This window comes from Triturus cristatus, chromosome 1_2, assembly GCF_964204655.1.
Source record: "Triturus cristatus chromosome 1_2, aTriCri1.1, whole genome shotgun sequence".
In the NCBI taxonomy this organism is placed as follows: domain Eukaryota; kingdom Metazoa; phylum Chordata; class Amphibia; order Caudata; family Salamandridae; genus Triturus; species Triturus cristatus.
Window position 1 is genome coordinate 1,153,157,717 of NC_140580.1, and position 25,733 is coordinate 1,153,183,449.

At 48.5% G+C, this 25,733-nt stretch overlaps 1 protein-coding gene across 6 annotated transcripts in view; it reads right to left on the reverse strand.

Moving 5' to 3' along the window:
* Positions 1-25,733, reverse strand: part of PRRC2B (proline rich coiled-coil 2B) — a 714,633-nt gene that overhangs the window by 326,467 nt on the left and 362,433 nt on the right. For all 6 annotated transcript variants that reach the window (XM_085613949.1, XM_085613945.1, XM_085613947.1 and 3 more), the window contains exons 14-15: positions 5,983-6,173; positions 5,162-5,369 (exon numbers count right to left, since the gene is read on the reverse strand). In XM_085613949.1, coding sequence (XP_085470075.1) covers positions 5,162-5,369; positions 5,983-6,173 — 399 coding nt within the window. The remainder of the gene's footprint in view (positions 1-5,161; positions 5,370-5,982; positions 6,174-25,733) is intronic.

Sequence of the window (25,733 nt, forward strand, 5' to 3'; positions counted from 1 at the left end):
CGCCCTCCACCTGCACTCTCCACCCTCCGCCCTCCACCTGCACTCTCCACCCTCCGCCCTCCACCTGCACTCTCCACCCTCCGCCCTCCACATGCACTCTCCACCCTCCGCCCTCCACATGCACTCTCCACCCTCCGCCCTCCACATGCACTCTCCACCCTCCGCCCTCCACATGCACTCTCCACCCCCCGCCCTCCACATGCACTCCCCGCCCTCCACATGCACTCCCCGCCCTCCACATGCACTCCCCGCCCTCCACATGCACTCCCCGCCCTCCACATGCACTCCCCGCCCTCCACATGCACTCCCCGCCCTCCACATGCACTCCCCGCCCTCCACATGCACTCCCCGCCCTCCACATGCACTCCCCGCCCTCCACATGCACTCCCCGCCCTCCACATGCACTCCCCGCCCTCCACATGCACTCCCCGCCCTCCACATGCACTCCCCGCCCTCCACATGCACTCCCCGCCCTCCACATGCACTCCCCGCCCTCCACATGCACTCCCCACCCTTCACCCTTAACAGGCCCTCTCCCCTTAACTTGTAAATGACACTGCTTTTGAAACATAAATAAAAGGCTTTGCCATTTACAATTCTAATAGCTTAAACTCTTCGCAAATGCGAGACCTATTGCAGTGCAAATGCTTGTTAAGGAATATTATTGTATTATAAAAGTTGACACTTCGAAACTTTTTCACATAGAATCACCAGTGTTATCCTATGGGAGGAAATTCACTTAGCAGGTAAGTGGAGTTATTGTTACTTTTTCTAACTCCTTGTTGGATCCTGGATCCAGCACTGGGGAATCACCTGTAAACAGTTGAAAGAATGTGTTTTGGTTATACAGGCGATTTTTAACGAATATTTCTAAGTTTGCAAAATCGACACTTAGAAACTTTTTCAGCAAAAACCAGGCAATGTTATCCTATGGAAGAAAATTCAAATTACAGGTAAAGTATGTTCTCGTTACTTTTGTAATCCAGTGCTGGGCTCCTAGGTTCAGCACTGGGACATCTATCTACAACAGGTAAGCAATTACGTTTTCACAGTTGGTGCGATTTTTAAAGAATATTTTTAGTTTGCATATATCGACAGAAGAAATTTCGCAGAAAAATAGTCAATGGTTTGCTATGAAAGAAAATTGGGTTAGCGGTAAGTATGGTTGTAATTACTTTTCAGGGTCAGTGCTGGGCACCAAGATCCAGCACTGGGATCTCTCCTGATAGCAGGTGAGTATTTTTGTTTGTTACTCGGTTGATTTTAGGTGAATATTTTAAAGTTTAGAAACTCCACAATTAGAAGAAATTTCAAGTGAAACCAGTCAATGTTACCCTATGGAAGAAAAGAGTTGTCGGCTTTTGGGTAAGCCCTCGACTGGCAGAGTTAAGGTTCTGGGCATAGACTCAGGAGTCTCCCAGGGTCAGGCAAGTACAGTTGTTACACCCTCAGCGGCACAGGGGCAGCCGGGTGCAGAGTGAGTTAGGCCCAATGTTATCCTATGGGAGGCAGGGGGCCCTTGGTTGGTGGCTGCTGGCTAGCAGGCCACGTGGCTGTGGGAGCTGGGCTAATTGTCACTTGCTCAGGGAAATTGGGGAAGTAGGTTAGAGTAGAAGCTGCACTGCAGGGCCCACTCTGGCGGCTGGGTGCAGGGTGCTTTTGAGCCGTCGGGCGCTCAATGGATTGCAAGGGGAAGCTCAAGAACGAACAAAGGCTGAAAGCTCGGGGACGAATATTCTTCAGGTGCGACCACCACTTCGAGAGGTAAGTTGGAGGATAGGTAGGCACCCAGGAGTTGGGCACAGGGGGCCGCAGGGGTGCCTTTTGGAGTCGGGAAATCTTACCCTCTGCTGGTCGTGGTTGGTGGGGTCCCTGGTTCTACGGCTGCAGGCGTCGTCCGGAGAGTCGAGGTGGGTCCTTGGGTGCTGGGCTCGGGGTCACAGTCGCCAGGGGGACGTCCTCGTGGTCTTTGTCCACTCCCGCACAGGCCAGGCTTAGCGGGTGCAGAGTGTGCAGGGTTCGCGGTTCCGGGCTCAGTTACTTGCTTTGAGCAGTACCACTGCTTGTGGGAGTCCCAGTTGCTCAGAGTCACAAGGTAGCCAGGTCCTCCGGGGTTTGTGAGGTTGCTGACCACTGCAGATGCCGGGGTTTAGCAGGAGCAGGTTTGAGGGTCGACAGGCCGGTAGAGCTGGGGCCAAAGCAGTTGGTGTCTTCCTCTTGTGAGCAGCTGCACTGCAGGTCTTCTGGTCTCTTGATCTTCTTTGCTGTTTCGGAATCTGGATCCAAGGAAGGTAGGTTCAGGGAGCCCCTAAATACTACATTATGGGGCGTTACAGGTAGGTAAAGGGCAGGGACCACTGGGTCCCTGCTCTGGGGGTGGGTACACCCCTATCCTGCCACTCTCCTGTGGGAGGGGGGCAGTAGCCTAGTCCTGATTGGGCAGGGCTTCCCATCTTCAAGATGGCGAGAGCCCGGAGATGTGCTTCTCCTAGTCTCCCCCACCTGAGGGGTGGGGTTGGCAGAGGCTGGCACCCCCCTTTCCTTCCTTGGGGTTTCCGGCCAGTCTTCCCGCCAGAGTGGGGGTCACAACCGGTAGGGGCCAGTTGCTGAGTACAGCAAGTGGTCTGGAGAAGCTCACAAAGGCGGCATGCCTTTGAAGCTTCCCCTGCCCATCCTGGGGGAGGAGACCTAGCACCTCGCCCAGGATGTGCATTGTTGCAGGCCCAGGAGAGCGTATGGCTCTCTACTCAGGGGTCCAGCAACATGTCTGCTGTGTGGCAGCCTAGGCAGCCCCTCAGACAAGACGTGGATTGTAGGGTAGGCTTCGGGGGCATCTCTAAGATGCCCTCGGTCGTGCATTGTACATTAAATCCCACACTGGCAGTGCGGGTTTAATGTGCTGAGAAGTTTGATACCAAACTTCTCAGTCTTCAGTGGAGCCATCATGGTGCTTTGGAGTACGTGTAGACGATCTCCAAGCACCATATACTCTTAAATGGCAGCACTGCACTTAGTGCCCAGGAATGGACCTGGGTAGTGTAGGGGCACAGGGCTCATGCACCTGTACCCACACCACTGGCATAGGGCACTCAGTTAGAGGGGTGGCTGATGTATGCCAGGGCAGTGTGTGTTGTGGGCATGGCACACAGGGATGTGTGCCATGTCGACTGTTTTGTTCTGTACCCAGACACTCAGCCTACAAGGGCAGTGTGTGTGTGTGTGTCAGGGTACAGGGCCTCTAAGGGTGTCACAATACGTGCTGCAGCCCTTAGGGGTTTTCCCTGGTCACAAGGCCCTGGGTACCTAGGGTACCATTTACCAGGGGCTGACATGTGGCCAGAGATGTCAATTGGGTTTAGGTTTCAGCACAGTTTTAGGGAAGGAACATAGGCCCTGGGTTCCTGATTGGCAAGAGCGCAGGGCACACTCAGTCAAAGTACATTCAGCAAAAAGTGGGGGCATACCATGCAAGAAAGATGGCACTTTCTCACACGGGCTGCATAACAAACGGTTGCTTTTTTTTGATCTTGCAGCACTACAGCCTCGGCTGATGTTGGTTCGGAGTCCAAAATGGGTATCAGCACCAGTGGAATCTGTATCTGTTTGGTGCTACAAAAACCGGTGTGGATATTAGGGCCAGCGTGAAAATCTATACCAAGTTGATACAGGTTCAGTAAAATGCTGTAAACTGAAAGACTGCATTGGGTAGGACTTACCATTAGTAATTTGTATGGAGACTTTTCTGGAACTGCACTAAACTATACAACATGGCCTCTCTAAAGGCCACTATCTACTATTCTTTTGACTGCCTAGAGAACTCTGGGCACGCTGGGACCAACTAAAGAATAGGTTTTGAAACCGGGGACTTTGAAAGAGTGCAGTGCTCATCTGGACACCCTTGCGCCTACTCTTTTGAGCAGAGTGGTGGAATGGAGTCTAGTCCACTTTTTTTCCCCCATGTGATCTTGGATTTAAACTTCTACAGAGACTGAGCGGGAAGTGGATTACTCAAAGGAATGGCCTTTCAACCGAGCTGAGCCTGGTCGTGTGACCTCTTCCTGTGTTCTGAGATGTCGTTTCAGCTCCAGTTCCTGAATTGCCTTTGGGTGAGTGAGGGCAAGCATATTCACAAATTAAGGGTTGTAACTATAGGCCAGGCACCTAAGACCTTGTGTGGATTTGTGACAGAAATCCAGTTTCTGCAGTCTCAGCACTGTTTGAAGCCTGTAGTTTTTCCCCCTAGCACAGCTTTGAAAATGGCGGAAGAGCGACAAAAATTGGGAATGGAGCTTACATGCAGCTCCACTCAGTCACTTCCAGAGCGGTATAGTGTAAATATAGAGCCGCTCTACATTACCCAACGGCATACGGGAGTACTATTGTTGAAGTTCTCCGGATTCAGTCTGTCGCTTGGGGATATGCCAAAGGCAAGTAATCAGCAGTTAGAAGTATCCACCAGAAAGTACACATGGACCATTAAATCAGGTGAATTGGCAGCAGCACACAACTTCATTGGAGTACCTCAGAGAAATGTGGCCTCAATTAATGAGGTAGTTTCTTCTGAAAATGTTGGAATCTCTCCCACAAAAAATTTATCATTGTCTGAGCACGGTTGTGACACTTGCCATGTTCATCACAGTTGCTTGTGTGCTGCAGAATATTCTATGTACTGCCTTCATTTTCTTGTTCTTTTCAAGAACCGTCATGCAACAGATGTGAATTATCCTTCATGGTGTGCAATTTTGGTGGGGCCTTCCCAGAAAGAAAACCACAAGTCAATCATCGATTTGCAGACAAGCTACTTGAACGGTGGTGCCACTATCAGTCTACAGACCTAAAAGGAAGTGAAAGTCAGTCGAACTCTCCATAAAATATATCAGTTTCCTCCCTGCTGATATCTAGGTTAACAAAACATATGCACACAAGCACCATAAAGGTTCCAAAACTATCATGCTACCCCACCTGCTCACTTACAGTGACAATTACCTGAAGACCAATACTAACTCCTTGACAGTTGTGAAATGAGCCCTGCGTTTACACCAAGGTATCTGTTTCTACCAAATGATTTGCAACTGAAATCAATATGGGGAAGTGTGCTGACACCACCAATTAGAAATGTTATGGAAAAAAAAACTTGCATTGAAAATATGTAAGGCCATACCTGAAGGGTGAATTGCTGAGGGATAGAAATCAACAGGGCTTCGACCTTGAGCCATCCGTGGATCCATGTAGGGGGGCATCATCATCCATCGAGGGTCAAAGCCAAGCATTTGAGGGTGGGGTGGGTAAAAGTTGCGCTGATGGGAGTGAGAAGGGGGTGCATAGGCCTGCTGTTGCTGCTGCCAGTGCTGCATTTTGTATAGCTGTTCCTGAAGGAGAAGATTAAAGAAATCAAACACTGAAGACATCGAAAAGATTCAACTGGTTGCTAAGGGATTATCACAATAAGCATACACATTTTATTGTTGTGAAAGTTGTGGTTGCCAACCTATGTGCAAAGTTCAAACCTGCCAACAAATGTACTCCTTTCTGTGTACAAAAACAACTTACGGATGACAGAATCCTGGATGGTGGCGGTTCTTTCTCTGGAATCCACGAGGCAAGGTAACAGGTTTGGTGAGTAATTACTTTCAATTAGTGTACCTCTAGGGATAACACCAGCAAGACAATAACCAAAATAACTAGCTGCACAGCAAAACTAGAATCAACCTCTAGAATACAGGAACTCCTTTTTCCTCAATAGGTCTTGCTGAACTAAATGCCTTCCAACAGCCATGGTTCTTATCTAGATTTCTCAAAATGGCCCTAGCAACTGCTATGCCAAGAGTTCGGTGGGAGGAGGAGGGGGGATGTTGAACTACAAGACAAGTGTCTAGGAGGGTAGAAAGTCCCTAGGGATGATATGGAGCATAATTTTAAGTGCTTCCTACTGCGCACATCTTGGTCAAGGAGCACCAAACACCTAGTGGGTTTTATGCTTACCTGCTGCTGCTGACGTTGAAATCGTGGAGGCAACGACTTCTGGTACTTGCTATATTCTTGAACTGGTGACGTGGGTTCGGGAAGTTCCTCATCATCATCCTCACTGGTGCTGACCTCATCTGTTTGAGCCTCCGCTGGCTGTTCTTCCAGGTAAACTGGAGCAGTTTCTTGTGCAGGGAACTCTGGGGTGACTGTCAGTGCGAGAAGAAAGGTACGCTGTGACTTATATGCAAGATCTAAGTGAGGAAGTGTCGGAGTGATGAAACAAGATTTTCTCAATGGACACAACTAGCTAGGAGGCTGGTATTTTTTTTAATTTGTAACTTCTGGGACCTCAAAGTCCATACAGTCAACGCACAGTCTGAGAACATGGATTTTTTTGAGCAAGCTCTCACAAACTAGAAATTCTAGACTGTTGGGAAAAGCACAATTTCAAGGAGAAAACCTGGTTTAACAACTAACAGCAGCACAAAGCACCAGACTTTTCCCCAGAAAAATGTGCTAAGCACCAAACATTAAACTCAAATAGTAAAAATTCTTAAGCAAACTTAGTAAAATAGAATATTTAAACAAAGAAAAAATAAATGGTACTGTCAAAAAATTTGATTTGTGAACCGAAGATGACAATATTAAGAAGAAACAAAAAACTACAGCGTCAAAATAAGACTACTGCTTTACTAAAAGCCACTGTCAGCCATATTAGTACCAAAATGAAAAGCAATCAATAGTCAACTGTAATGCATTATGTGGGGATTTTTCGCCATGCTAAGGAGCTCACTCCCAAAGCTCCAAGAATTCCAGGGGACACCGGCTCAATCACTTGCAGGCAAGAGCTCCAGCTAACTTACCATTACAAATGTCTGCGGCAAGCATTTGAAGCTTCCCCTTCGTAAAATCTATTCCCATCCTGGGGGAGGAGGCTTGGCAATGTGGTTGTTTACTCCTGGAAGATGTTCCGAAACAAGATGTATTTTGTGAGGTATGGCGCATTTTCAGATGGTCTGAGCTAACTGTGAGAGCTGGGGAGAGTGTTCCCCTCCTGTTTATATGGGGGGGGGGGGGGGGGGGGGTAGTTATCTCAGGGGTAATTTGGTGCTTCCTGATCGTTACTGCAATATTTTCCCTCGACGATGTAATGGTAGTCGACGAAGACATGAACGCCATCGATGGTACAGTCGTTGATAGTCACCACTGCAGCAGATGCTGCCGTCCCGTCGTCATCCTTGTCGACGTTGAAGTAGTCAACGCCATGGTCTACGACAGAGTTGGCACCACTGCGGATCCCACAACCGGCGTCGATGCAATCGACGCTGAACCATGCAGCGCAGGCAAAGGAGACTAGGAAATCACTGTCGACGGAGTCAGAACTGAAGGAGACGAGGACTTTGACTGTACCTTTAAAGTCTTAGTCGACGGAGTTGTTGACAGCATCGTCGACGAGTGAATTTTCTTCAGTCTTGCCATCAGAAGAGACAGAGGACTTTTTGAAGGCTTTTGGAGCTGCCGGAGTAGAAAATGGAGGAACTGAGCTGGACTTCCTCTCTGATGTCACTCCTGCTGATAGTCATTCCCTCTCCTTTACACCTCGGTGAGGAGATTTGCTAGGCCTACGCCTCTCAGACCTATGAGAGGTCTTTTTCAAGGCTTTACTGGGACAGTCTTTAGAAGGTGAAGGAGAAGACCTACCCCTTTTCAAAGACGACCTAGAAGATGAAGCTGAGGAGGCCTCCACACCATCACTGGAGACTGGCTCCTTCCTTGACTTAAGAGTCTGGAGCCAGGTCAGGAGACTCACATCACGGTCTCGCAAAGTCTTTATTGAGAAGGTCCAGCATATCTTACAGTCTGCTGTCTTATGGTCTGGGTACAGACAGTAAATGCAATCCTTGTGCTAGTCCTCCACATAAGAACATAAAGTTACTTACCTGTAACTGTGGTTCTCCAGTATTGGTATCTTTCATAGATTCACATGCTTAAATCATTCCCCTTCGTCGGAGTGGGAGTCCCACGGTACATAAAAATAGCAATAAATATGCATAAAATAGCCTTATCATAGGTAACTTAGAACCAGGAAGTAAAATAGTTAGAAGTTAATATGAAAAAAACTTTCCACCTTCATAACTCGTCCAAGTCATTATATATAGTCGAAACTACAGCCAATCAGGCGACCGCACTCTCCAGAATGTTCTCAACAGAGGCTCAGGCTCTCAGATTTTCCAGCACAAGTGTGATAAGAGTAAAAGAATAGGAGAGCCTCTGACGGGAGGTGGGTGGGTCGCATGTGAATCTATGAAAGATACCAATACTGGAGAACCACAGTTTACAGGTAAATAACTTTTGTTCTTCTCCAGTATCGGGGTATCTTTCATATATTCACATACTTGAATCAGAATAGAAAACAGTAATTCCATAATAATGCTTGTGAGATCAAACAAAAAAAAAAAAAAACACCACATAAAATAAACATATGTATATATGTAACAATCCATAAATAAATATAGATATGTACATAAGAATGCCACCAATGAGGAGGAGGGGAGAACAGAGGCTCACCTTATTTAAAGAGATTACGGAGAAGCGCTTGTCCCGCGGTAGTGTCTGCATTGCTGGCAGCTTCCAGACATAAGTGCTTGGTAAAGGTGTGCCTGCTGGACCATGTTGCAGCTCTGTATACTTGATGAAGAGGCACACCAGCAAAGAGCATTGGAAGACAACATTGCTCTAGTAGAATGTGCTCTCGGAATCACCTGTAGAGGTCTACCCGCTTGATGACAGATCGCAGCAGAAATCCAACAAGCAATGGACTGTTTGCATATTGGGTGTCCCTTACGCATTTTTCCTTAGGCTATAAAAAGCTGATCAGATATAACTATTGAGGATGTCCTTAGTAAATAAAATGTTAGACATCTCTTGACATCAAGAGTCCTTTCCGCAGGTGATTGAGGATTAGGAAACAAAGTCTTTAAAATTACCAGTTCATTGAGATGGAAATCCGAAGGTACTTTAGGCATAAAAATGGGGTTACTGCGGAGCACTACAGAGTCCCTGGTGAATTGAAGGAAAGGCGGTTTAATAGTGAAGGCTTGAATGTCACTGACCGGCTTGGCTGATGTGAGAGCCAACAGCAGAGACATCTTCCACAAAACAAACTTCAAATCGGCCTTATGAATAGGTTCAAAAGGGTGTTGGATGAGTTGTGACAGAACAATGTTAAGATGCCAGGGTGGAGGTGGGCGACGGATGGGAGGAAACATACGAAACAATCCTTTGAAGAAATATTGAATGATCCTAGATGAGTAAAGAGTGTGAACCATCCTGTCGGAATCTTGAGATAGCCGCTAATACCTTCAGAGAAGAATGGGAAAGGCCTGACCTTGCCAGATGTAAAAAGAAAGGTAAAAGTTGTTCTGATTTTGCATGGATCGGGTGAATGTTGGCGGCTTGACACCACAGGCAAAATTGCTTCCATTTGAGCATGTAGGTTTTTGTGTTGAGGGCGCTCAAGCATTAGCCAAGACTATAAGAAAGTGGCTCTGTATATACTGTTCCCAAATAGGTACAGTGTGCACAGAGTCCACAGTCCCCAGAGGTTTGGCAGAGGCTAAAGTTAGATATAACCTTACTCTCTAAAGTGGTAGCTTGGTCGAGCAGTAAGGCAGTATCAGAGGACAGTGTAAAGCATTTGTTGCACACACTCAGTCAGCAAATGGTCTCACACACTCAATAACTGAACTCTGGGCCAATGGTTTGTATATAAATATATAGTATTATTTTAGAACCAACAATAGGTATCAAAATATACTTTCTCAGAAGGAGATGTTTTAGATAAATACTTTCAATATGCAATAGACTTTTGAATGCAATAGATACAGTTTTTGCAATAGGCAACACAATTTCAAACAATATAACATTGAGCTCAATGGGAATTTCTAGTTAAATGCAATCGATTACTTTTTGGATTACTTTTCTTACCACAGGACTGGATCCTAGATTAAGTCCTGGGACATCTCCTGTAAACAGTTGAAAGAATGTGTTTTTGTTGTACAGGCGATTTTTAACGAATATTTATAAGTTTGCAAAATCGACACTTAGAAGAATTTCTGGTGAAAACCAGGCAATGTTATCCTATGGAGGAAAATCAAGTTATAGGCAAGTATGGTTGTAATTACTTTTCAGGGTCAGTGCTGGGCACCAAGATCCAGCACTGGGATTTCTCTTAACAGGTGAGTAAATTTGTTTTTGTAATTCGGCTGATTTTAGATGAATATTTTAAAGTTTTCAAAACTCGACACTTAGAAGAATTTCCAAGTGAAACCAGTCAGTGTTACCCTAGGGAAGAAAAGTGAGTTATCGGCTTTTGGGTAAGTACTCGACTGGCAGAGTTAAGGTTCTGGGCATAGACTCAGGGGTCTCCCAGGGTCAGGTAAGTAGGATTAGTTACTTACCTGTAATCCTAGTTCTCATCCAGGGGTATACTCAAAGTCATAATCTATGACTAATCCCCACCCAGGTGCGGGATCCCAGAGCATATAGAAAATACATATATATACACACACATATATATATGCATATGTGAAAACATGTACATGCGCCTAAAAATGTTTCAAACATGGCAAAGCTGTAAATTACATAGGTTTGCATTGCAGTGCCCCCTAACCCATAAGGAAACACGGAAGCACCAAGCCAATTGTCACACAACAATGCTTTATTGCATAAAGCAAACCTGTAATTGCAGGCATTTGCCTGTAGGCTGCAGTAGAGTATCAAGAAACAAAGAAAACCGACACCTTGCCTTTAAGGCATTAGAGTAGGGGGAACGTGCCTTTAAGACCTCCAGGAGACCCCCTGCTCCCATGATGCACCACAGGTGGCAGTTGGGCCAGTTCTTTTTGACGGTGCCCTCGCACCTGAGTAGATCTGCAACACTAACTTAAGGAGAAAAAGTGCTCGTCCGGGGAGGTGGGTGGGTCGCTTATGACTTTGATGAGTATACCCCTGGATGAGAAATAGGATTACAGGTAAGTAACTAATCCTTCTCATCCAGGGGATACTCATCAATAGTCATAATCTATGAATAGAGTAGCAAGCCCATACCCAAAGTCTCGCGGACGAGCAGTTTAGCATTGAGAACAGGCATTAATATCACATTAGCATAGCAGTTATGCAAACAAATTCCTCAAAGAGACCTGCCCCACCTGGGCGTCGGCCTGTGCGTCTGAATCCAGGCAATAATGGCGTGTAAAAGTATGTACTAAGCGCCATGTAGCCGCTTTGCAAATTTCAGACATGGGAACGTTGCGAACGAGAGCTACAGTTGAAGCTTTCCCTCGAGTAGAATGTGCTTTTGGTCTACCCTGCAGAACCTTGTGAGACAGCTGATAGGACAAGGCTAAACATGCGACAGTCCATCTAGAAATGGACCTCTTGGAGGCAGCCAGCCCGGTATTCGTTGGACCGTAATTAACAAAAAGCCTGTCAGACTTTAAGCGAAAGGGTCTTAGCAAGATAAAATTTCAATACCCTCCGGAGGTCGAGAGAATGTAAAGCTCTCTCCGGGGGAGTGTTTGGCTGAGGAAAAACGGTGGGCAGCGTGATCACCTGATTAATGTGCAAGTCCGAGACCACCTTGGGCAGGAAGCTCGGATGAGTACGTAGCACCACTATTTGCATGGAAAACAGTGTAAGGTTCCTTGCAGCAGAGGGCCTGAATTTCACTCACCCTGCGGGCATAAGTGATGGCTACTAAGAAGGCAGCCTTCCAGGTCAGATGCTGCAAGGATGCCTTATGAATCGGTTCAAAAGGGGCTCCCATCAACTTCGAGAGAACAATGTTGAGTTCCCAGGAAGGGGAAAGAGACCTCACTGGTGGAAATACTTTCTTAAGCCCTTCTAAGAAATCTTTGACTACCGGCATGTGGAAGAATGAGACCTGGGTAGGAGATTTCCTATAAGCTGTGAGAGCCGCCAAGTGGACTCTGATGGAAGCGTACTTCAACCCAGACTTTGCCAAGTACAATAAGTAGGGGAGAATAACCTGTTCTTGACCCCGGATCGGATCAAGGGCGTTATCTTGGCACCAAATGCAGAACCTCTTCCACTTGAAGGCATAAGACTTCCTAGTGGAGGGTCTTTTTGCCTCCCAGAGGATGTTCATACAGTCCGCTGGAAGATCTAAGTGTCCGTATTGGATGAATTCAGAAGCCATGCCGTCAAGCGAAGAGAGGGGAGGTTGGGATGGAACACCCTCCCCTGGTCCTTGGTCAGCAAGTTCAGTAGGCAAGGCAACCTCCGGTGTGGCACCTCTGACAGCTGGAGTAGATCCGGATACCACCACTGACGGGGCCACTCCGGAGCAATCAGGATCATCCGAGTTCTGGTCCTGTAGAATTTCTGTATTACAGCTGGGATGAGAGGGAGAGGAGGAAAAGCGTACAGCAATGTCCGTGACCAGCTGATCAAAAGTGCGTTCCCCTGAGATCCCCGTTGGGGGAACCTGAAGGCGAAGACGGGGCATTTTTTGTCTGCCGCGTCTGCGAAAAGATCTATGTCCGGTACTCCCCACAACCGGAAGATCTCTTGAGCGACGTCTTCGTTGAGCACCCAGTCGTGCGCTTCGACGAAGTCTCTGCTGAGACCATCTGCCTGTACGTTCAGGGTCCCTGGCAGGTCAACAGCAATGATGGACAGGTCTCTCGCCAGAAGCCATCGCCAGATGGACTGAGCTTCCAGAGATAGGACTCGTGATCTGGTGCCTCCTTGCTTGTTCAGATAGAACATAGTTGTTGTGTTGTCTGTCTGAATCTGAACATGGTGGGTTTGGAGGGACGGATACAGGGATTTGAGAGCTAGATGGACTGCTCGTAGCTCCAAGAAGTTGATGTGATAACTCTGTTCGGTATTGGACCAGAGACCTTGTACTTGAAGCTGGCCCATATGAGCACCCAAGCCCTGCATGGAGGCATCTGTGACCACTGTCTGTGTCGGAGGCGCCTGATGGAAAGGGACGCCGTGAAGTAGATGGGAGCGTTTCATCCACCATCTGATGGAGTCTTTGGCAGCTTGGTGAAGACAAATGCGATCCTCCCAGCGGCCGGTCCTCTGCGACCATTGATCTTCCAGTTCTTGTTGCAGAGGTTGCATGTGAAGACGTGCATTGGGGACAATGTAAATGCACGACGCCATCGACCCCAGAAGTGACGACACTTACCTGGCTGTGGGAAGTGCCGCGTTGAGAAGCGTGTGACATTTCTGAAGCATGGATGATAACCTCTCCTCCGAAGGAAACACGCTTGCCTTTGCGGAGTCCAGAGAGGCGCCCAGGTAGTGAATCCGCTGAGTGGGATTGAGGACCGACTTTTTGTAATTGAACTGTAATCCCAGCGAGTTCAGAAGAATGAGGCAAAACGAGAGATGGCTCTGGAGTCGAGCAGGAGTGGAACTCTTCAGGAGCCAGTCTAGATAAGGGTAGACCAATATCTTCCGTTTGCGGAGGAAGGCAGCTACCACCGCCATACACTTTGAGAATGTCTGTGGAGCAGATTTGAGGCCAAATGGCAGAACTCTGTACTGATAGGGCCGACGAGAGATCCGGAACCTGAGAAACTTTCGGTGTTTCACTGAGACAGGAATATGGAAGTACGCATCCTGTAGGTTGATGGCACACATCCAGTCCCCTTGGTGAAGATGCAGGAAGATCTGATGTAGAGCCAGCATCCTGAACTTTTCTCTCCTGACAAATCCGTTGAGCAGACGGAGATCGAGAATGGGTCTGTACTCGTTGACCGCTCCTCGTTTTTGAACAAGAAAGTACTGGGAGTACACTCTATTTCTCTGCCGGAGCGGAACCTCCTCTATGGTGTTTTTGGAGAGGAGAGTGGCTACTTTGTCCAGTAACAGTCGTTTATGGATTTGAGGGAGGGAGGAACTGCCTCCGTGGGGGTACCTGCGGAGGGAGAGACTTGAACCTCAGCAAGTAGCCATGCTGTACAATATTCAGCACCCATCTGTCATTTGTAATAGCTTCCCACTCTGCCAGGTGAACACTGATACTTCCTCCTACCGGAGTGGCGAACGAGCGCGGAGGAAGTAAAATCTCACTCCTTTGAGGGCTGTTTGGTGGAGGACTGTTGCTGCTTTGCACCTCCTCTCCCTCTGCCACGGCCCCTTTGTTGAAACTGGGACCTCTGTTGATTTTGAGAGGACCATTGGGGTGTTTGAACGCGCTGATGAAAGGCACGTTTGTCGCCCTGCCGAAAGCGCTTGCGATAGTCCTTGCGCTTTTCCAGTCCCACGGCTTTAACGGTGTCCAACTCCGCCTTCATTTTGGTCATTTGATCATCAGCATGAGCCCCAAACAAAGACGACCCGTTAAAGGGCAGATTAAGAATCTTCTTCTGCGCATCAAGCTTGAGGGCCGTTAGCCTTAGCCAGGCTGAGCGCCGAGAACATACGCCATGCGAATAGCCATGTGCGGCGAGATCGGAAGAATCAGCAGCCGCACTGATGATTTGATTGGCTACAAGCCCACCTTCCTGGAGGATTTCAGTAAAATCCTGCCAGTCTTCCCTTGGCAGTTTCTCAGCAAACCTGGAGAGGGAATCCCACAGAGAACGATCATACCGCCCTAGCAGGGCTGAAGCACTAGCCACTTTCATGTGGGAGGCAGAAGTGTTGCACATCTTTCTGCCATACGAGTCCATTTGCTTGCTGTCCTTCTCCGGGGGAACAGAAGACGACATGGAGGCAGAATGGGACTTCATGGCAGCTGCCACGATCACTGAGTCCGCTGGCGGGTCCGCCCTCAGAAACAAAGGGTCCTCAGCAGGAGCCTTATACTTTTTAGCTAGTCTTGAAGGCACAGAGCCCACCGTAGCGGGGGTGAGAAATGTGGCCATAGCTGGCTCCAACAATCCTGGCACCAATGGTAGCAAAGGTCTGGGTGCTGACCGGTGATGCAAAGTATCAAAAATGATTGAAGTGGGTGCCAGAGGGGTGTGCAGCGTGATATTCAATTTCTGCGCACCTCTAGCCAGGACGTCAGAGAAAGTAGTGATGTCATCAACTGGGGACACTCGTGACGGAGGTGTAGAAGACAAGGTCGGAGAGTAGTCCCGGACCGAGGACCTTGTGGAAGAAGACCAGGTGGGCAATCTGGTGCGTCGCCTCTTGTGGGGGCAGTCGCTGCGGTGAGCCCTGGACCGTGATCTGTGCTTTGAAGGAGATCTTGGCCTTCTGTGCGAAGAGGGACGGTCCCTGGATCAAGACCGGCGTGGAGAAGGCGGCCTTCGACTACCCTGCGGAGACTTGCTCCTGTGCGGAGAAATCCTGGAGGGAGAGAACGTACTGGAATAGTCCGAGCCCAGACTTCTGCAGTCACCTGTACCCACACCCTCCAACCAGCGAGGAGAGAGTCCGAACTTCTCTGGTGCCTTAGGTGACACTTCCAGAGAGATCTGCACAATATGCAGGCCTGGAGAGGATGATCGACCTCCAGAAGATCTAGATCTGACTCCTCTCTCTGAGGACACTGCCGCTGTATCCTTCGACGGCGAACCCTTCGACGTTGATGAGGTTTGTGTCACCATCAGTGCCAATTGCTGAGAATGGCGATCAGCCCTTGACGGCGGTCTCGACGGCGATCGCCTACGGAGTTGTGGAGACATAGACTGCGATCTTCGTTGCCGAACAGCTGCTTGAGGTCGGCCTGATGACTTTGACGTCGACCTTCCATGCCGTCGACCTGGTGACGTCGACCTTTCATGTCGCCGAGTGGGGGTTTGTCTTGACGTCGAACGACCCACTCGCGGCGAGACGTACGTCGCCGCATCTCTCGACGCCGACCCCCTAGAGGGAGGCGGAGTGTCTCGACGTCGACGGAAGCCTCGACGTGGACGGAGACAGTCCAGATCTCACCGGACTAACAGCCTTCGAGCCCGAAGGACTGCGTCTCGACGCAGACTTACTTCTTCGCGGCAGATAATCGACGTAGAGATGACTCCCTAGACGCAGAAGTCGTCCTCTGCTTCTTCGACAGTACCTTCGACGTCTACGGTGAATCTCCTGGAACCTTGGTCTTTCGGGAGCCAGGAGAGGTGGTGTGTCGCAGTTTTTGAGATTGTGAAGCTGAAGAAGGTGGTTTTGAGGATGAATCGTCGCTTTCACGATGACTTCTCTCCTTCTCCAGCTGGGCATGTATCTCTCAGAGTGCGCTTGGAAAACTTCTGGCAGTGGGGGGCACCGGTCAGGCTTGTGTGAAGTTGGCAAACACACAATCCACACAGAGAGTGGATCCTCCAGTGCCATCTTATTGCCACATGAAGGGCATTTCCTGAATAAATCAGGCATTCTGACTGGACAAAATATGGAATTCTTCAGGAAGCCAGCAGAACACACCTTCAGGAGCCAGAAAATGTCGAAAATTGTGAAAAAATTTGAATTACCAAACTTTCAGTCAAAAAACTGAAGAGCTCAAGCTCCAGGATCCTCACAGAAGGAGCCGGAAAAAAGAACTGGCCCAACTGCCACCTGTGGTGCATCATGGGAGCAAGGGGTCTCCTGCAGGTCTTAAAGGCACGGTCCCCCTACTCTAATGCCTTAAAGGCAAGGTGTCAGTTTTCTTTGTTTCTTGATACTCTACTGCAGCCTACAGGCAAATGCCTGCAATTACAGATTTGCTTTATGGCAATAAAGCATTGTTGTGTGACAATTGGCTTGGTGCTTCCGTGTTTCCTTATGGGTTAGGGGGCACTGCAATGCAAACCTATGTTATTTACAGCTTTGCCATGTTTGAAAATTTTTTAGGCTGCATGTATATGTTTTCACATATGCATATATATGTATATATATGTATTTTCTATATGCTCCGGGATCCCGCACGTGGGCGGGGATTATTCATAGATTATGACTATTGATGAGTATCCCCTGGATGAGAACAGTTGTTACACCCTCAGCAGCTCAGGGGCAGCCGGGTGCAGAGTGAGTTAGGCCCAATGGTATTCTAAGGGAGGCAGGGGGCCTTCGGTTGGTGGCTGCTGGCTAGCAGGCCACGTGGCTGTGGAAGCTGGGCTCCTCGTCACTTGCTCAGGGCAAAGGGGAAGTAGGTTAAAGTAGAAGTTGCACTCCCAAGGCCACTTGGGCGGCAGGTTGCTTTTGAGCCGTCGGGCGCTCAATGGATTGCAATGGAGAAGCTCAAGAACGAACAAAGGCTGCAAGCTCGGGGACGAAGATTCTTCAGGTGCGACCACAACTTCGAGAGGTAAGTTGGGTAGTTGGAGGATAGGTAGGTACCAAGTCCTTTGTTGAGCATCCCATTTGCCGTTGACTGAGTCCTTGAAGATGCGCTCCCCACCCTTCGAGGGAGGCGTCTGGTGCTGACAAAACTTTGAGCCTCCATTAGGAATGAGAGGCCTGCCGCAACGTTTCTTTGCAAGTCCACTAAAGCAGTGCTTTCAGTATCTGGGGTGTGATGTGGTTGAGATCGAAGGACCTTGAAATGTCGCCATTGTTTGTTGAGCTCCTCTTGTAAGGGTCTCATCATGAGAAGACAGTGGGGACCAGGGGAATGCAGGATGAGAGCATCCACAGAAGTGACTTGAACTGTCGGACAGAAAAGCACCTTTTTAATCGTAGTAGTTGTTGTCTTTCATTTGAGATGAAGGGGATGAGTTGAGACTTGTCTAGATTGATGGAGAGACCCAGAGACTGGAAAAGTGACACATCTCGGAGTATGGGTGTTTGAGAGTGTGAAAGAATTCGCCTTGATAAGGCAATCGTCTAAATAAGGAAATATTTGAATTCTCTCCAGTCGAAGGCGTGCAGCCACCGGTGCCAAGACCTTGGTGAAGACACAGGGCTCAGAATGTAGTCTGAAGGGAAGGACTTTTAACTGGAAGTCCCTGCCAGACACTCTAAACCTCAAAAACTTTGTGCCTGGGTAAAATCGGGACATGAAAGTAAGCGTCTTGGAGGTCGAGGGTGGTCATATGATCCTCCGGAGTGAGGAGATGAAGGACTTCTTGGAGAGTCAACATCTGGAAGGATTGCTTTTTGAGATATTTGTTTAGGGAACGAAGATCCAGAATGGGGCGCCATTCTCCAGATTTCTTTTTAATTAGATAAAATCTGGAATAGAAACCGGTTCTCCTTTGTAATTTGGAACCACTTCCATCGCTCCCTTCCTGAACATCAAATTTATTTGGGAGAAAAGCTCTGTGAGAGGAGCTGGAGGTGGGCGTTTGGGAGGAGAATTCAGAGGAAGTTTAACAAACTCTAGAACTTGACCTCTGGCCACAATGTCCAAGTCCCATTTGTCTGTGGTTATAGTAGACCCGGTTGAGTAAAAACGGGAGATCATTCCTCCAACTTTTGTGGGAATGAGCGGTAGAGCAGGTGGCAGTTGTCACGGCTTCTTAGACGTATCACGTCCGCGATAGGAGGACTTCCTTCAGTTGTGTATATGATGTAGTTGGTTGTTGCCTGAAGGATTGTTGTGAAGCGTAACGTTGGTTTCCTTGATAGGACTGGTATTGTCTCGACTGGTTGTAGCCTCCACAACCAGAGAAGGATCCACGGCCCCTAGCGCCTCGAAAAGGCGGTTTCCGAAACTGAAGAGTACCGAGAGATCTTGCCATCTCAGTAACCTTTTTAATGGCTTGGAGGGCATCGTCAATTTGCTAACCAAAAAGACTCGCCATCAAAGGGCATGTCAATTATGTTCGTCTGAACTTCCGGACGAAATGAGGTGGATTTCAACCAGCCCTGTCGCCGTAGGACCGCAGAACCTGCCAGTTGCCGACAACCTGTAGACGTAACATCCACAGCAGAATCTATAATCTCAGCTGAGATTCGTTCTCCCTCCTGGAAGATTTTGAGTGCTGACTTGGAGGGCTCAGGTAACATATTGATGAAGGGAGAGATGTCCGACCACATCTGTATCATAGCGGCCTAAGATGGCCATCGAGTTGGCTGCACGGACAGTAGAGGCCGCCATGGTCGAAACTTTCTTCCCAATGGAGTCTAGACGTCTCCCATCCCGATCAGGGGGAGCCGACAATGGAGAGGAGGGATTCCGTGATGTGCTGCTTGGGAGATAACGGAATCTGCCTTAGGCTGACCTATCAGACATGCTGGTGAATTATCTGGTGCCTTGTATTTCTTCGAGACGAGGCAGGACCGCAGGGATGGAGGCAGGAGTCTTCAGGAGTTTGTCCTTCCTGCCAAATAAAGTCGATAATGGGTATTGTGCGTACTTATCTCCTTGGTTGGTCTTTAAAATCGTAAAGGAAACAATCATCCGTTATGGTTTCCATAGGAAGGAGGAACCATTGTGCCGCGCTCTCCATCAGAACATGAAAATCTCCGATGTCAACTGGAGGGGAGTCAACAGGAGTAGAAGGAGACTGAGATTGTATCCGATAGCCATCACATTCCGTAAGGAGCGATCGGTCATCCAATTCTCCTTCTCTGTCATCGTCCGTGGTGTGAGCTTCCAGAGGGAGATGGGGCACCAAAGCTACAGGAGAAACCAGTCTGGGCAACCTCAGCACTGATGAAGTTTGAGGAATAGGTGTTGGTGGGACAGAAGAAGCAGATTCAGCTGGAGGAAAATCGGCGATAATCATCCAACATGTGCTGCAAGTTGTTTAGAAGAGTTAGAGGCATTTGTGCAGTAGGGTTTGACTCTGGAGCTGAAGCAGTAGTCTCAGGGTAATAGTCACCTTCTTGATAATCATCTTGGTATTTAATGAAGAGCTCAGAAGGGCTCCTGCCAGTACGAAATCTATTGTCCTCATAAGATTCTTCCTCATCAGCCCCATAATCCAATAACTGCTCAGGCAACGCAAGAGGAACTTTACTTGGAGAGGTGTGAACTGGAGAGAGGACCTCTGGGGAAGATTTGCGTCTTTGAAGCAAGGAAGGCGCTGCTGTCGACGGTGGTAAATGTGTAGACTGTACAATAGATGACTTTGAGGAAGCTGTGGCTGTAGACGAAGACCAAACCTGGAGATCAGTGTAAGAAAGTGGCTCTGTATATACAGCACCAAAGTAAGGTTCAATGTGCACAGAGTCCACAGTCCCCAGAGGTTTGGCAGAGGCTAAAATTAGATATAACCTTACTCTATAAAGTGGTAGCTTGGTCGAGCAGTAAGGCAGTATCAGAGGACAGGCATTTGTTGTACACACTCAGTCAGCAAATGGTCTCACAGACTCAAGAACTGAACTCTAGGCCAATGGTTTGTATATAAAAATATATGCTTGTTTTATTTTAGAACCTCAAGTAGGTATCAAAGAACAAGTTACTTCCCTTCGGTAACGCTTTTTCTGGTGGATACAGTATCTGCCTGTGGATTCCTCACCTTGTGAATATCCCCTGCGCCAGCATTCCACGGAACTTTTTCCCCAGCTCTCTACGCCGACGTGGACGTCATAATGCATCGGCTCCGCTCGCGACTCCGTATGACGTCACCGGAGCCATAAGAGAGCCACGCCGGTGGGATGACGTCAGTTCCACCCATTTTTTCCGTGCCTCCGAGGCGCACAGGTGGACCAACGACAGATTCAAGTATACAATATACAGCCAAATCTACATAGTACATACCATAAAGCATAACATCTCAAGCAAGACCTCTTTTTAGACCTCTTTTTAGGTATACAAAGGTGGACAACGGGGAGGCGGGTGGGCCAGTGAGGAATCCACAGGCAGATACTGTATCCACCAGAAAAAGCGTTACCGAAGGTAAGTAACTTGTTCTTCTGATGGATACATCTGCCAGTGGATTCCTCACCTTCTGAATAGATTCCCACAGCAGTCCCACTCCCGGAGGAGGGTGTCCAATACATCCAGCAAAACAGAGCGCGCGTAATGGCCCTCCCTCCTCATCTCAGAGTGTAAGCAATAATGCTTTGCGAAAGTATGGAGGGAGGTGTAAGAAAGTGGGTTTCTGTTGCAGTAACCCCAACCCTTTTTTGCCTAATAGCTGATGCACTTTTCCTTGTTGTGCCCTGGGCTCCTGCCAATCAGGTGCCCAGGGCCTGTGTTCCTTCTCTAAAAACTGCCTAACAGCCAAAACCCAAATTGGCAAACCCTGGCCACATGTCAGCCCCTGGTAAATGGTACCATAGGTACCCAGGGCCTTGTGACCAGGGAAGGCCTCTAAGGGCTGCAGCACTTATTGTGCCACCCTTAGAGGCCCTGTACCCTAACACACACACACACACACACACACACACACTGCTCTTGCAGGCTGAGTGTCTGGATACAAGACAAAACAGTCGACATGGCACACATCCCTGTGTGCCATGCCCACAACCTACACTGCCCTGGCATACATCAGCCACCCCTCTAGCTGGGTGCCCTATGCCAGTGGTGTGGGCACAGAGGCAGGAGCCCTGTGCCCCTACAGTACCCAAGTCCATTCCTGGGTCTTGGAAGTGCAGTGCTGCCAGCTAAGAGTATATGGTGCTGGGAGCTTGTGAAACATGAACTCCACAGCACCATAATGGCAGCACTGAAGACTGAGAAGTTTGGTATCAAACTGCTCAGCACATTAAATCCACACTGATGCCAGTGTGTGATTTAATGTACAAAGCACCACAGAGGGCATCTTAGAGAGGCACCCTGAAACCCAAACCTACACTCCACGTCTGTTTGGAGGCAGTCCAGGCTGCCACACAGCAGACATGTTGCTGGACCCCTAGGTAGGAGAGCCCCTGCTCTCCTGGGTCTGCAACAATGCACATCCTGGGGGAGGTGCTAAATCTCCTCCCCCAGGATGGGCAGGGGGAAGCTTCAAAGGAATTCCGCCTCTGTGAGCTTCCCCAGGCCACTGCAACCCCCCACTCTGGCGGGAAGCTTGGCCGGAAACCCCAAATAAGGACAGGGGATGTGCCAGCCTGCCAACCCCACCCCTCAGGTGGGGGAGGCGAGGTGAAGCACATCTCCGGGCTCTCGCCATCTTGAAGATGGGAAGCCCTGCCCAATCAGGACTAGGCTCCTGCCCCCCTCCCACAGGGGAGAGGCAGGATAGGGGGTGTACCCACCCCAATACAGGGACCCATTGGCCCCTGCCATTCACCTACCTGTAATGCCCCTAAATCTAGTATTTAGGGGCACCCTGAACCTTCCTTCCCCAGATTCCAAACTACAAAGAAGAGCAAGAAGAAAGAAGACCTGCCCTGCAGCTGCTAAAAAGAGGAAGACACCAACTGCTTTGGCCCCAGCCCTACCGGCCTGTTGACCCTCGAAGCTGCTCCTGCTCCAACCCGGCATCTCTTGTGGCCAGCAACCTCACAAACCCCGGAGGACCTGGCTACCTCTTGGCTCTAAGCCCCTGGGACTCCCATGAGTAGAGACTCTACTCGAAACCTATCTCTAACCCCTGGCAGCAGCCCGGAACCACGAACCCAGCACACTCTGTACCAGCCGATCCTGGCCAGTGCCGGAGTGAACAAAGACCCTGAGGACGACCCCACGGCGACTGTGACCCCAGAGTCCGGCACCCAAGGACCTCCCTCGACATTCCTGAAGAAGCCTGCAGCCTCAGAACCAGGTGCCCCCCCCAACCGCGATCAACAGAGGGTAAGATTTCCCGACACCTAAAGGCACCTCTGCAAGCGGCACCCCACGGCCCCCTGTGCCCAATCCCGGGGTACCTACCTATCCTCCAACTACGCAACTTACCTCTCGAAGTGGTGGTGGCACCTGAAGAGTCCTCGTCCCCGAGCTTGCAGTCTTTTTCCTAACCGGAGATTTCCCATTGAAATCCATTGAGCGCCCGAAGGCTCAAAAGCACACTGCACCCAGCCGCCCTGGCAGTGAAAACTCTACTCCTTCCTACTTCCCCACTTGCCCTGAGTAAGTGACAAGGAGCCCAGCTCCCACAGCCGCGTGGCTTGCCAGTCAGCAGCCACCAAACAAGGCCCCCCTATCCCTCATAGGATATCATTGGGCCTAACTCTCTCTGCACCCGGCCGCCCTAGAGCCGCTGAGGGTGAACCAACTGTACCTACCTGACCCTGGGAGACCCCTGAGTCTGTGCCCAGAACCTCAACTCTGCCAGTCGAGTACTTACCCTTAAACCGCAAACTCTATTTTCCTCATAGGGTAACATTGACTGGCTTTTTCCTGAAATTTCTTCTAAGTGTGGACTTTTCAAATCTTCAAATATTCACCAAAAATCAGCCGAATCACAAAAACGAACTTACTCACCTGTTCTTAGGTGAGCTCCCAGTGCTGGATCTTGGTGCCCAGCACTGACTCTGAAATATCTCTACGACTGTACTTACCCTTAACTCAATTTTCTTCCATAGGAAACCATTGACTGTTTCTGTGAAATTTCTTCCAAGTGTCGATTTCTGCAATCTTTAAATATTCTTCAAAAATCGTATAATATCTGAAAACGTAATTGCTTACCTGTTTTGGATAAAGGTCCCAGTACTGAGTATAGGCACCCAGTACTGGATTACAAAAGTAACAAGAACATACTGTACCGGTAACCTGCATTTTCTTCCATAGGGAATCATTGACTGTTTTCTCTGAAATTTTTTTTAAGTGTCAACTTTTAAAATAGCTAAATATTAGTTAAAAATCATTACAGTACTTAAGTCGACTTTCATCACTTGATTCTGAGAATTGACCCAGGACTGAATCTAGGATCCAGTCCTGGAATTCCAAAAGTAATCTAAAAAGTAACCTGTTGCAAATAACTTGAATTTACCATTGAGCTCAATGTATTGTTGTGTTTAAAAGGAATATGCTACTTACCAGTATGCATCTGTTCTTGGCATGTAGAGCTGCAGATCTATACACTGTGCATAGATCGCCATCTGGTGTTGGGCCCGGATGTTTGCAGTTTGTTTTTCTTCTTGGACAATCTTTGGAAGTCACGAGTTCGGTGACTCCTCCTTCGGTCCGTATTGCGCATGGGCTTCGGCTCCATCCTCAGATTGTTTTTCGCCAGCAGGGAAAAGATGGAGCGTAGTGATAATAGTGAAGAAACCCATGTGTGCTGTATCTAAATAAGATAGACTGGAACGGATACAGGTAGCCGCGGAGGCGGGTGGGCGTGTATAGATCTGCAGCTCTACATGCCAAGAACAGATGCATACTGGTAAGTAGCATATTCCGTTCGAGGCATATGAGCTGCAGATTATACACTGTGCAAAGATTATATAGCAGTACCCAACCCTAGCGGTGACCACCGGTATCCGTTGCAGTGGTTTGAAACAGTGTCTTTAGTACAGCCTGGCCCACACTAGCTTGTTGTTTGGAGTGCACGTCCACACAGTACTGTTTTGTGAAGGTGTGCGGTGTTGACCATGTGGCCGCTTTGCAGATGTCATCTAAGGGTATGTTCCCTAGAAACGCCATAGAAGCCCCTATATTTCTTGTAGAGTGGGCTTTAGGTGAAACAGATAATGTTCTTTTTGCTTTGTGATAGCAAATTTGTATACACTTTACAATCCACCTAGCTATCCCTGATTTTGAGATGGGGTTGCCTTTATGCAGTGGAGAGAAGGAGACAAACAACTGTTTAGTCTTTCTGAAAGGTTGCGTTCTTTGTATGTAGTACAGTAAAGCCCTTTTAACATCAAGTGTATGTAGAGCCCTTTCCGCAACAGATTGAGGTTGCGAGAAAAAAAAACGGTAATTCCACCGATTGACTGAGATGGAAGGGGGAAATGACCTTGGGCAGAAATTTTGGATTTGTGCGAAGTATCACCTTGCTGTGATGTATCTGTAAAAAGGGTTCTTGTATAGTGAATGCTTGTATTTCGCTAACCCTTCTAAGGGAAGTGATAGCTACGAGGAAAGCTGTTTTCCAAGTAAGGAACTGTAGCTCACATTTATGCATTGGTTCGAAAGGCGGACCCATTAGCCTTGTAAGAACTACGTTTAGATTCCACACAGGTGAGGGTGGTGCCCTGGGCGGAATTACTCTTTTAAGGCCTACCATGAAGGCTTTAATAGCAGGCACTCTGAAAAGTGATAAATGCTGTCTGTTTTGCAGGTAAGCAGCAATTGCTGCTAGGTGTAGACGGATGGATGAGTACACCGGGTTACACCTTTGAAGATGGAGCAGATAGCATATGATGTGCTGAATGGATACATCTAAAGGGTTGATTGTATTGTTACGGCAAATCTCTTCCACTTTGCGGCATAGCATACTCGAGTGGTAGGACGCCTGGCTTCCCTGATAATGTTCATGCAATCAGGGGGAAGGTTAAGGTATCCAAATTCTAAGATTTCAGGAGCCAGATCGCAAGGTTGAGCTGAGCTGGGTCCGGGTGCCTGATTTCTCCATGGTTCTGGGTTAGGAGGCAAGGGGACAGGTGCAGTTTTTGGTGTGGTACCACCGAGAGCTGTAGTAGTGTGGTGTACCACGGCTGCCTGGCCCATGTTGGAGCCACCAGAATGAGTGTGAGGGAGTGCTGTTGTAGCTTCCTTACCACTAATGGAATTAGCGGGAGAGGTGGAAAGGCGTATGCAAATTTGCCTGACCAGTTCATCCATATCGCATTGCCTTTGGACAATGGGTGTGGGTATCTGGCGGCGAAGCTTGAGCATTTTTTGTTTTCGTGGGTGGCGAAGAGGTTTATCTGAGGATGCCCCCACTTGTGAAAGAATGGGTGAAGAACTTGTGGATTCAGTTCCCATTTGTGCATTTGCTGCGTTTGTCTGCTGAGCAGATCTGCCATGGTGTTTTGTATAGCTGGGACGTGTTGTGCCAGGAGAAAGATTTTTTGTGGGATTG